This window comes from Micromys minutus (assembly GCF_963924665.1).
Source record: "Micromys minutus genome assembly, chromosome: 4".
Taxonomy (NCBI): domain Eukaryota; kingdom Metazoa; phylum Chordata; class Mammalia; order Rodentia; family Muridae; genus Micromys; species Micromys minutus.
The window spans coordinates 1,227,517-1,241,217 of NC_137973.1; the positions used below are offsets into that span (position 1 = coordinate 1,227,517).

The window sequence follows — 13,701 nt, forward strand, 5'->3', positions numbered from 1 at the left end:
GGCAGAAATATGAAGCCAGATGCTGATGCAAAGTCATGGAGAAGGGCTTCTTACTGGCCATTCTTCATGGTTTCTTCACCTTCCTTACTTTCTTATAGTACCCTGAGAGAGAGGCCCTCCCAAACTAAGCATTAATCAAGACAATATGCTACAGATTTGCCTACAGTCAGTATTATAGAGATATTATCTTGAGTGTGTTTTCCTCTTCTCAACTAACACTAGCTGGTGTCAAGTTAGCACAAAACTAGCCAGGACAATAATATTTTATTGTAATAAAATGTAATTTAAATAATTATATCAAGAGCAAACACAAGAACATATTTATGTAAGAAAAAACATTATGAAAGAATATATATATCGTTCTACGAATAGAAATATGGGACAGTTAAAGCATAGATTACACAGCAGCTTAAATAAAGAGGTAGACTAAAATGATTTAAAAAATAGGAAAATAGGACCAGGAAAGAAGGAATATGTTTTCTTTTGCTTGACAGGTCTCTGAAATATAGCAATATTTCACACACATACATTAATAAATCAAAATAAAGACAAAATTTGATAAAGCAAACAGAAGTGTTAGAGAAGAAAAATAACAACCCTAAATAAAATAATAAAGTTGCATCTTGCCATTAACTATAACCTAAAGATAAAATGAACTGCAAATTATGCTGGAGTTAATTATTGTTGCTGTTGCTCTTACCCATGGTTGTGGGTTAGTGATTATAAAATCATGTAGAGGGCAGTATTAGGTGAGAATTAAGTTATTTGTGAATAAAAAGTGGTTTTATCAGTATCAGAAAAGATGTTATAAACAAGAAAAGGGAAAAACTTGAAGAGTTACATGATAGAAAACTTTAAATGCCTTAAGATCACTTAGCCTTAAACTGTTTTGTAGCAAGACTATTAGGAATTCAGTTGTATACATAGCATATACAAAGGAATTTCCAATCTATATATTCAATAATTGTGTTTTGAAGCAAAAACAAAAACCAAAAAAGAACCCAAAAAATGTTAGTAACAATTAACATCTATCTTTCAAATTTGTGTTTCTAAATACCCCATTTTAACAAAAATCCTGAAGTTCTTTAGAAAAGGGTCAGCTCAAGAGTGTGGTCAAAAAACAAACAAACAAACAAACAAACAAAAAAACAGTAAAAAAGAGGTTTATTTTATGCTGCCTAAAAGTGAGGAAAGGTCAAGCTGATTATTATGGTGTGTAGAGTGGATGTAGATACCAGCATCAAGTAGTTGCTAATGGCCAAGTCTACATAACAGAAAAATATGATAGTGATGGTATGCTTTACATCCTATGGATCACAATACATACATACCCATATGACGTAATTAAAGGAATGCATAAAGAAATGCATGCATGGTAGACATATTGCTGTAGTTTTGCTCAAAGGATGTGAACTTGACTTAATCAATACAAAACATCAGCAATTAAAAATCAAAGTATACCATAAAATGCAAAGGAAGGTGAGCTGGATAATATTCTTATTGTTAAGTCATGAAAGGCTCAGGGAACAAGAGGAGATCTTGACAGCTAATGCAGTACGTGCCCGTGGATCAGACACTGGCTCAGAAAAGCCACCCGAAAAGCACCATGGGCAAAATTCACATCAGCCTGACTGCCAACTTTTGGTAATGGCATTGCTATTTTTTACAATGTGTTAACAATAGTGGAAATTGTTTGATGAATATAGTGGAGCTTTTTGTTTTATATTTATAGATTTTTTTAAAGTTCAAAAATAGTTCACAGTAAAGCCTTAAAAATAAGTAGGGAGTTCCTGGTCATTTGAGATCAAATAAAAGGCAGTCACTTAACAAGGAAAGAGGTAGAAGTTAAGCCTTGACTGGTTGTCTGTGAAAAACCGTTACTGTTTACTGAAGCAATTGGCTCCTTAGTTCTCTAGTATTGTGCCAGATGAAGGCACAAACAGTGATCATTTTAGATGAGGTAAAAATTATCCTGGTGAATTGAACAATGTAGATTCCATAGCAACATATGTGGCATGTGTGTCAAAAGCAGAATTGCATTCTGGGAAAAAAGTCAAGTATTTATAGGACAAAATACAAACTGTACTCAAGTATGGATGGTTAGAATGAATGTATTTTCATGGCTTATTATCTGTTTTTTTAAGTCCTCTGCAACAATTCCATATTACTTTTATGATAATAAAGCATGTAGGCATATCTTTATTAGTGTAATACATTTTCATGTCTCTGACCTTTAAGTGATAAACTAACCAGTTCAAATGAATAAAAGTGACTAAAAATAAAATATCTAAATTTTAGCCAGTCATCTGGACTGGAATGACTCAGTAAAGGCTATGAATAGATATGACAAGTAGCTTTATTTTTTACTATGGGCATTTTAGTTAGAAATGTCAATAATTACTCTTTGATAAATTTCAGCCTCTACATTATTAAAGTGTCAATGTCCCAACACTGGCATTCGACTTCTTAATAGTTTATTTTAAAACATTAATAGTTGTATATTTTTATGAATAGAAAAAAATGTGTCTATCAGAAGATTTTCCTGTAGTCTTACTTAATAGATTATACATTAAATGGAAGCTTAAATTAAATATAAGCTTAAATCCATTCTTTAGTAGAGCCCAAGTAGTGCTGCTTAAATTTTCTTGTTTTTCATGTATTATTTGTATTCATTTATTTTACTTTTTATTATTTAAAGGCAGTTGCTACCTCATATTGACAAGTCTAGAAACCACCCCTCCTCTTCCTGTTTATCCATTGCGCATTTGAGTAATTTGATGTTTGGTTTTGGATTACAGAATTGCACGGGACCTACCTGAAAGTCTATTAGCATCTCAATATCTTGGTCTCCATTTTCAACCTACTCAGTTCCAATTTCTCTCTTAGGGATATCTAACTTTTGCATGGACACTTCAGTCTTAAAAAAAAAATCTTAAAATTATCTTCTGTATGATCTATGAAAATTACTTAATGTAACAATAATATTGAAATATTCTAGGGACATATACCAATCCTGAAATTTATGAGAAATGACAAAAGATAATTTGTGAAATATATTTTTGTATTTTCTTGAAAGTGCAAAAAGCCAAAATATTAAAGCTATGTAAGTACATAAATGAAAGCAATCATTTAAAAACAGCAGCTGACATGTCTTCTGAAGCTCAGTACATTTCAGAGTAAACCATTGAGTCATCATTGTTTTCAGCACAAAGAAGCTACTTGGAAGGAAGGTACGTCTGTGTTAATAAAGAGATGCAAAACATAAAACCTATGTTCTAATCTGGGAAAAGTTCTCATAACCCTTCCAGATCCATCTGTGTTTTGTTGATATTTGTAATTCAGACATTTAAAATACTCTATAAGGTTTTTCAAAATTAAGATTTAAAAAATTTTCCCAATGCTAATCTTGAAAATCATAACAAATTTTGTGAGTATAATAAGGGCATACCCACATATGAAGGTCCAGCATTAGTGTTTCTTGTTATTCTAATGTTTATGACAATATTTTACTTGCTGTCAACTGGTTTCTTCTAAGTCTCACTTGTTTTTAATCTTGTGCCACTCGCTTACTTCATCTCCAATCATCTTCCTCGCTGCTTATCACAGATGTCAAAACGTTCATATTCAATCAGCAAGTATTTAGACTGACCAAAGTTTTCTATTTTTGTATATCATTTTACTTTTTTTATTTAAAATGAGCTGTGGGTGAGAACATATACTTATGTGCAAATAGGTTGAGTGTTTTATTTTGACTAGGTACAGTTCGACACTTAAACTTCCTATAATGAAATGTTTTAAATGAGGCTATAAATTGTGATATTTGAGATAGTTTGGATATGTAATTTAGAAAGTATAAATCATTTACTGTTCACACAAAAAAATTAAAGTTAAAAAAACTACATGTCATATTGTCCTGAGAAAGCTTAAACAAACAAACAAACATATACTATATTGTATTGGAAAGACACATTTATGATAAAATAAGGGAACAAAAAAGAATGAGTAAGATCCATGACAGATTGTGCTAGCATGATTTTCTGATGTGATAACTACCATGACTGAGAACTGGGAGAGAATAGGTTTATTTGGCTTTACATGTCCACTAACACTCCTCACAAGACAGATAGTAACTTAAGAAGCATTAAAATAAAAGCAATGGAAGGATGCTGCTTACATTCTTGTGCTTTGGCTCATGTTTAACTGACTTTCTTACATCTAGCCATGAATGGTGCTGCCCACAGTGGGCTGCTTTCCTACATCGATTATCAATCAGAAAAAATGATCCTACAGTCACAGCCACAGGTCAGGATAATCAAGAACAGCTTGAGTTCAGATTCTTTCTTTCTAGGTGAATCTGGATTGTGTCAATTTGATGATTAAAAACTAAGTAAACATACTCTTAAGAGTCATGCTGGATGATAGAGTAACAAAAGAGCACACAAGGTAGGGCATGTTCTGGACACACACACACACACACACACACACACACACACACACACATTTCATTATGAGAATTACTGATGTTTAAGATCAGAAAAACCAAAAGGGCTCATATGCTCCAAACACAAACTGATAAAAATATGTTAAGTCTCCTGTTAGCTGCTGAGTCTTAATGTTTTAAAAATAAGTAGCTTTTTGTTTTTTTTTTTTTTTTTTTTTTTTTTGGTCTCTACTTTTGTCTGCCTTAATAAATTTAGGACAAGTATTTATCTCCTCCTGAGATTACTAATTTCTAAAACAATATCCATATTTTCCTAATGTTTTATATACTTGTTTTGGTATTCTGCTAATTTTTAAACAATATGAAAATGACAGTAGAAAAATATATTACTCATACTTAAAAATAAACATTTGTACTTGTAGTTTGTAGTGATACATTCAATCAATGAATGCATTAATCCTAGCAAGACATTTCTGAAGTTCAGATTAATCACAGAGATTAAGACAAGTTAAAGAGTTTCTATTACATCATGCAGAAGAAACCTCCTCCCTAATCTCTTTATAGCCCTAAAAACAAGGGTCACTTGATCAAATATGAGGGTTTAGAAAAAATAGGTTCATATAAACATGACACAGAAAATGAATGGATTCTGTATTACTCACAGAAGTTTGGAATCAGGAGAGAGTGGAGAAATATTCACATGCAATTTCTTTTAGTCTTTAAATTATCATCAAGCTGTATCTTTAAAAAAAAAGAAGAAATGGGACATTTGGTACTTCTTGGAATAGCTCACTAGAATGCATTCTGAAATAAATTGTGTGTATGGATGTGAAAAATTAAAGTACACATGTTAACTTGTTTAATCAAATGGTACAGGAGCTTGAGCTCTGGGGTATGTTTGAATTTAATCAGATTACTTGAAGTTCAAGTAAAATACCTTATATTTCTCAAAGATTCCATATATGTCTACTGACTCCAAAATGTATACGTTTCGACTGAAATGGTAAAACTAACTAGATAAATGCATGAAACATCATTCCAAAGGTCTTGAAGTAAAAGTGAGATACTATGGAAACCAAGTAAGACAAAATCACCCTTGGATTTGATCAAAGGAAACAAATAAACGCCCCCTTGGATTTGATTCAAGGAAACAATAAATTCACAATCTTTTCACATCGTTCATGTTTAGTTTTACTTTAATTTCTCAGGAAGAAGAGCCTGTACTGTACCTGGCGAGGTGTTCGTTCTGACTTACTTCTACACCACTCCCAGTCTGAAAGATCTGGTTTCTGATTCTCCTCATGTGACAGTCGTCTCTCAGGACCTTCAAAAGAGGTGGTTTCTCCATCGTTAATACCGCATTCAGTTTTAACAGAAAAAGCACCCTTTTCCTCAGTCATAGCCTGTATGGAATCTGGGTTGTCTGTATTGGTGTACTTGTTGACACCTTTCAATGTGGCGCTGTCCAGCGGTGGCGTGGTGCTGATTTCTACTGTGACAGTATTGAAGACACTCTGGTTGTCACCTCGAGGCTCCTTTGTAGCTTCACACTCATTATTTGCGTTGTGACAGGATATGGAATTTTCATCATCATCATAGTAATCTGCATGTGTTATTTTATAAAGTCCATAACTTTGTTGGAACGATAAATTGAATTCAAAGCCTTTCCTCTTCACTGAATGAAAATAAAATTCTAGTTAGAATGGTAGATATGAACAGTGTTGCATGTAAATTGTGAGCATGAACATGCACTGAATTAACTCGATTACTTTAAGTTAAAAATATCTTCGTTACCTCTTGTAATATATGCAAAGACCATGACTTACATGATTCAATTATCTTATTACTCTGAGCATAATTTCTCACACCCAATGGTGGGCTCAAAATGCAATCTAAAAAATTCAGTCTTTCAAGCAATTTTATGACTAAAACTTAACAACACATTGGGAATTTTTCAAGTGTATTCAGTTTTCTTTTCTATTTCTTTTTTTTTTTAGTTCACTAACATATATATATATATATAATAAATAACATATATATGATATTTACTTTGGAAAAGACTATATTTTCTAATATCCTAGAAACTTACTAAATAGCCTTCATATTATGAGCTAATGTATATATGTAATTACTTTAAGAATTTTTCCATAATACTTCTGACACGTCTGCAAAAGCACACATTAAAAATTAAACCATGTTCTGCCATGTAGCTTTTTAACTTCAAAAAGACACTTTTCCAATGTGTCACTATAGAGATAAGGTTGTGTTGAATTTTTCAGGTAGTACAATCTGTCCTTGATTGCTCCACCATTCTGTCTCAATTTTGAGGCTATGGGTGTGAATCACCATACCTGACAATATATACATTTTTTAAACAAATAAAGTTGCAATACATTTGTGTAAAAAAGTGAATGCCTTGTAATTCTGTAAATAAATACATTTTAGAGTATTCATAAATCTGAAAATTACAAGATAAATTCAATAAGAATGAAGAAATTATTACTTAAATTATCAGAATATCAGAAATTATAAATATAACACTATTAATTGATGAATACAGCTTGAAGAATTAGCAGTGTGAACATCAGCCAATTACAAATCGGCTTATATCAAAGTAGTAGTAAAATGCATTTGATGTTTTGTTTTTTCATAGTTTAAAATAAGGTTTGTTTCAAAAAGACTTTCTACTTTGATAGCTCAGTGCTTTATGGTTAGGCATTTAGCTTTCTTTGGTGGAAAAATTATGGAAGGCTATAAAGTTTTTATGGGAATAATACATAAAATTTGATTCACTTTGCAACACACTCTAGTGGCATTCACATGCTCATTCTATTACTGAAATGTTTCCAGATCCACAGATTTACAGCTGAGTTCTGCTTTCTGAGAAATAGAATTTATCAGTATCATTCATTTTTGTGTGAGCCAGAACACAAAGCAAAAAAAAAAAAAAAAAAAAAAAAAAAAATTGTGTCAAAAGAAAATTGAAAAGTAGAAGCAGATCATTAGGTTCTCTATACTGTGACGTTTATAGCTCTACTTCCTTATAGTGCAGTAAAATTAATTTATAACTTTTAACCTATTTTAAGACTGACAGCTGAAGAGCTATAAGAATGGCACAATTATCCACGGGTTTTCTTTCTCCAAAAGAGATAGGAAGCGGCAGGTTTGCTAGCCAGGACCACTCAGGAAATAAGGATGGCCATAAAATACCAACTGCATTATTAATACTTGGCTGCATGGTGTCAACTGTATAATGAAACTCTGATACAGAGAGTAAAAACTGTGCAACATCCTTAAAGGGATCAATAAAATGTGCTGTTGGAGAATGTGCCTCTGGGTCAGGAACATAAAAGTCTGAGGTGAAGCGAAAATCAGGGCCAGTGAGATGAGTCAGTAGGTAAAGGTGTTCGCCATTCAAGTCTGATGACCTGAATTAAAGCCTCGCTTCGACAGTAGGAGAAAACCAGATCTCAAAAGTTATTTTCTTACATCCACAGGCTTATGTCCAAAATCACACATACATTACATGTCACGCATAACAACAACAACAACAACAACAATAATAATAATAGTAATGTATATTTTAGAAAGTTGAAGTTGCCATAGTCATTATGAGATGGTAAATTAATCATGTTGATTATGGTATATCTATATAATAGAGGTACTATTTGTCCACTTCTGCAGAGAAAGCTACTAAGATCACTAGGGCAAGCTACCTTACAAAACAATATGAATTTAAAATATCCAATTCAAGAATTCAAGTGATTGCCCTCTATATAAAATTGTTTTACCATTGATCAGACTTGGGATACAAATACAATAATGGAAGCAGGATGTGTATATATGGCATTTCTAGGTCAGAATCAGTATGTCAATTAAAACCAATGAAAATGTTTTGGAGTAATTAGATTATTGTTTTAATGACTTTCCTTAGCAGTAAATGTTAGCCATGGCTGATGGTGGTTTAAAATAGTGTTGAAAGGTTGACAGTCAAGGGGCTTGGAACATGGTTTTGTGAGCAAAGTGTTTGTTGCCTAAGTAGTAATTATAAATGTGAAATAGAGAACAATAGAGAAGACGACAGACGTTCACTTCTGGTCTCCACATGCTCATTTACAGACCATTACACCCACATCTTCACATGGACACAGAAATAACACACACACACACACACACACACACACACACACACACACACACACGCACGCACACACACACACACCAGTTAATAATCAGAGTTATGTTGAATCAAATGTTAGCATTAGAATCAAAATTGATCACATTTAAGCTTCTTAAGCACAAAACTATGTCTTTTAAAAATTACAAATAGAAGATAGAAAGCGTTGAAATCTACAGGAGCCAGCTGGGTAATATTAATAACTGATAGCTCAGTGCAGCCTGGTTAATGGCACTGCCCTCGGTCTCACTCAGGATCCTCAATTCTCACCACTTGCTGGGGAGCAGTACCTTCAGTTATGTGCTTTTGAAGGTCAGGTCAGGCCAGGTACATATTTTGGATATGAAATATCATGACCTTAAGGTTTTGGCACTTAACTAAAACTCTTCTTTAACTATTAAGAATGGATAGAAAGTAGTGCTTCAGTTTATGACTTCGGAGAAAGAGTTAGTTTTTTTTAAGGCTATGCTCCCTGGTAGGTCAGCTCTGATCCAGTGGATGGCCCTGGACTCAGCCATATATAGGTAACACAATTTGGACTTAATGGGCTATTTTATAACAAGGGGAGGGCATGAAGTGGAGGGAGGTCATACACGTGGCTGTGGAACTAGGAGGGGTTAGACGAACGAGTGAGAAATAATGCTAAAATAAATTGTATAAAATTCTTAAGGAATTAGTACATGTATCATATTTTTAAAAAACATGTCTTTGACCCAAACCTGGCTCAATGATTATTCACCAAAGACTTCTGTTCCTTAATAACCATACAGCACAGTAAAAAAAAAAAAAAAAAAAAAAAAAAAATAGTGTGATGGTTTGCATATGTTCAGCCCAGGGAGTGGCACTATTAGAAGGTGTGGCCATGTTGGAGGAAGTGTGTCACTGTGGGAGTAGGCTTGGAGAGCCTTCTCCTGGCTGCCTGAGGATGCCCAGTCTGTTCCTGGCTGTAGAACTCTCAGTCTGCCTGGATGCTGCCAGGCTCTTGTCTTGATGACAATGGACTGAACTTCTGAACCTGTAAACCTGCCCGGATTAAATGTTGTCCTTTATAAGTAGCAATTGTCATGGTGTCTTTTCACAGCAATAAAACGCTAACTTAGTATAAGACACATAGTAACCACTTTTTTCACAGGGAATTTTGAGTAGGTGCAACATAAAGAAACCACGATGGAGATTATAGGACTGGTTAGGTCAGGCTGTCCTTGACTCAGTGACACCAGATGAATGTGCTTTTAAAGGTTTCTGAGTAGAGGACCACCAGTGAGATGACTCAGTGTATAAGGGGACTGTGGGTATTGAAACCCATGTAAAGATGGACAGAAAGAACAAACTCCACAAACTTGTCTTCTGACTTCTTTTGGTCCCTGGATCAAGCATATATCAGTCATCTCTTTCCAACTATCATTTTGTAATAATTACATTACTTTATACAAGAAATAATTTCCACATATACCACCAGGAACTCTGATTCTGGGAAGAAATAATCTGAAACTAGAGAATATCTAATTTTTTAGCTGTTTGTTTAATTAAAAAAAAACCCATCACGTTAATCAAAATGTGACTCTAAAAACCACACCCACACTATCTGTGAAACTGCTGTGCTAAATTTACATAAAAGCTTTTGTTTTGAAATAATATATAAACTCCTATCCAAAACATAAGAAAAATTTTGTTTCTGCAAATTGATTTCTGGTTACTTCCTACACGATTTAAAATTTTATAAGACAGAGTCACTAAACTAATGAAATAACATAAGACTATTTGAACGATCATGTAAACAATTTCTTCCAGTTTATAACTTTATCAATTTTGCATTAATTTAATATCAATTATCTCTTGTTATTTTTATAACAATTTATAAAAACACATACAGTTATTTTAAAGACACAAATGAATTTGCCATCTATCACACATAAAAATGATGATATTTGTAATAACAGAAATATTTTTGTCAAGTAGAAAATATCTAGATATTCTATAATTTAAATATTATCAACACACAAAAATGGCCTATAATTAATATTTATAAAAATCACTTTGTTATAGAATTATATGCTAAAAATACTTTGATACTTTCTCATTTTTACAACCCTAGAATCATCTGAAATGAACCATTTTTTACTTAATGTTTCTTTTTCTGCTAAAGAAAATATACTTTGTTATTTTGTTGAAAAGGATAGCAGAAGAGTTAATTGATCGTACACTAATAAACCATCTGATTTTATTCAGTCTAGTATATAAATTTCGTCTAGTATGGCAAAATGTCCTTTCCTTTTTAGTAGATCAAAACACATAGCTCATTCCTGACCTGGTCTTGTCTTTCACCCACATCACCTTTTCATTGAAAGGAGTAGGAATCATGTTTCTTTTAATCAGATGATGTAGCCAGATAGACTCTGATTGTGCAGCCTTTGAATACTACAACAACTGCCCTCCCCCTTCTAGACACATAATCAACTTTTTAATGGAATGACATGGGTGCAAAATCAAGGATGACCAGAAACCCCCACCCCCTTTTAAGCTTGTGGAATTTTGCTTATTGGCTGGTTTTCAGGATGTTATGTGTTTCCAACAGCAGAGGAACATCGTAAACATTTACTGTGAGGTTTTTTTTTTTCAGCATATATATATATATATATATATACATATATATATATATATGTATATATATATATATATATATATATCCTGATATATATATGTATAAAATATATTATTGTGTACAATATGTGCATATATTATATACAGTGTGTAGGTGTGTTGCTCCCTCTCACAGTCACTGTGGAGGACTTACGCTTTTTCCCATCAAATGCAACGGAGTAGGCGTCCGGCTGGCAGTTGATGATGCAGCCACAAGGCAAGTGGGCCCAACGTTTAGACAAGACAAACACTGGTGTTACAATGCTGGCCAGCAGCGTTAGTAGAAAGCTGAGCGTATCGTCCTGAAGGCTCTGAAACCCCACCACGTGTTTTACCACCATCTGGATCTGAAAGGCAAAGAACTTCAGACTAAAACCAGAAATCTTCTTTCCCACTTTCCAAGGCTTTCTTACACACCTGACTGTTTAAGTCCTCTATCCAAGCCACACTGTTTTGGTTTACAAGAGCTCTGTTTCTGGGCCACACTCCAGGGGTTTGGTGGCAGAATTCCGGGAATGGATGGGATACATTTAGATGCGCCAGAGCAAACAGGATTTAGTTGTTTCCTTTTTGAATGCTCTGTCTGCACCTGCTGCCATTTGAAATCCCTCCCTAAGAGGCAGACAATGCTAGTCAGTGAAAGAAAGGAAAAGGGAAATGAACCAGTAGGACCTGTACTAGAAACTCCAAACTTGTCACTTCTTGTTTGCAGGTTTCCATCCTTGTTCACTGTCACCTTATCCCCCCACTTCCCAGCTTACTCTAGGACACCAGCAAACAAAGCTAATTTTCTGTACTTTCTCTTCCCCACTACACCCCTCTGTCTTTTGGTGCTAGAGATGGGTGGAGTCTGTGCCAGGCAGGAGGAAACTAAGAATAAAACGGGGCCAGAGAAGGTTGAAAGAAAAACAAAACAAAACAAAACCCCTTATTTCCCGCCCTTCCCTTTCTGAATACGCCCAGATTTTGCCTAAGAGAGAGAACATCTTTGACCATGATCTAGGAAAAACAAGTCTCTTGTGACCGAAGGCTCTCCACCTTTCTCAGATTGAAATTTACTTCACAGCCTCGGTTTGGTAGTTAACTAGTCCCTAGGTGAATGGGCTTTCTTCCTTCGGACCTGTCAACAGATGCTTCTGAAAGCGGATCAGCATATCTTTGGGTGACTCCCGAAACCCGCTTCAGGGCTCAGCTCACACACCCTGGAGTGATAAACATACTCACCATCATCGGCAGCCAGAGGATGACTTTCGTCAGCGCTAGGATCAAAGCAAAGCGCTTCTGTGCCATGCTCATTGGGAAGCAGTTGGTGCCACGGGCAGTTCCTGGATTCTCTAGCTTCCTGGCTTCTGTGCTGGAAGTATCAGGCTGACCCAGGGTAAAGACCACGTCGGAGCTCGGGGGGCATACCTCATTGCATCGCAGAGCAGGGATCTCAGCATCCTCTGGTGACAGACAGAGCACTCTTCCCCCAGCAGTAGGGGTCCCAGGAGTAGAGGCGCCACGAGAAATTTCCTGATAGTTGGCATGGAGTCTCGGAGGCTCCTCTGAGCACAGCAGCTGGTGAGCGAGAGGGACGGAGAAAACCGCCAGGAGCCCGAAAGCAGAAGCATACACCGCAAAGAGGAGCAGGACGTAAGGGCTGGAACAGTCGGTCAGACAGCCCCAAGGCGTGCGCACAAAGATACCCCAGCCGCACAGCGGGAGCGAGGCCAGCAGCAGGCTGACTGCCCACAGGGTTAAAGCCACACCAAGTACCTGTCCTGGTCGCCAGGAGCTTGATTGACTCGCCACGGTCCTGTGCATCGTATAAAAGTTGTAGAAGACTATAAGAGTTGCTTTCAAGTTGCTGGAGAGGGCTTGGCACATATACAGTAAGGCAGAGGTGGTGCACAGAAACTGGAAGTAGTCCGGTGCTTCTTTTGGCCACTGCAAAACCATGAAGATGGACACTGACAACACGTTCAAGAGATCATCCACAGACCAAGATGTCACAAGCATAGATAGAACAGTTCTGTGTTGCATGGTCAGCAGAGAAACCAGTGAGAAAATGCTGCCTGCCAGAGCTGCGAGAGTCATTAAACAGATCAGGCAAAAGAGAGAAAGAGTCAGAGTTGCTGGCGAATTCATAAGGTCCGTAGAATTATGACTTTCTTTCCACAGTTTAGAGTCATTTGTTAAGTTGCCGAGAAAGAAAGACATTTTCCTTAATATTTTAATTGCTCTCTTCAACGAGTCTGACGATTTTCTCAGAGCGTGAGAGTTGCAAAGCAGATGTCATTTCTCCTGCCAAGTTTTTATAGATGTTCCATGACACGTCTCCGGTAGAAAGATCTGATTCAACGCATGTTTAAAGCAGTGCTCCATTTCAGGCATCAATGGGAAACTTTTAAATATTTTAAGTAAATAAATCAAACACAAACTTCTTTTCACCATCAAATTT

At 35.4% G+C, this 13,701-nt stretch overlaps 1 protein-coding gene across 2 annotated transcripts in view; it reads right to left on the minus strand.

Moving 5' to 3' along the window:
• The window catches only part of GPR149 (G protein-coupled receptor 149), a gene marked incomplete at both ends in the record, with an annotated part of 58,096 nt that extends 44,636 nt beyond the window's left edge, over positions 1-13,460 (minus strand). For both annotated transcript variants that reach the window (XM_080916417.1, XM_080916418.1), the window contains 3 exons: positions 5,671-6,116; positions 11,413-11,605; positions 12,483-13,460. In XM_080916417.1, coding sequence (XP_080772543.1) covers positions 5,671-6,116; positions 11,413-11,605; positions 12,483-13,460 — 1,617 coding nt within the window. The remainder of the gene's footprint in view (positions 1-5,670; positions 6,117-11,412; positions 11,606-12,482) is intronic.
• Between the last annotated feature and the right edge of the window lie 241 nt (positions 13,461-13,701).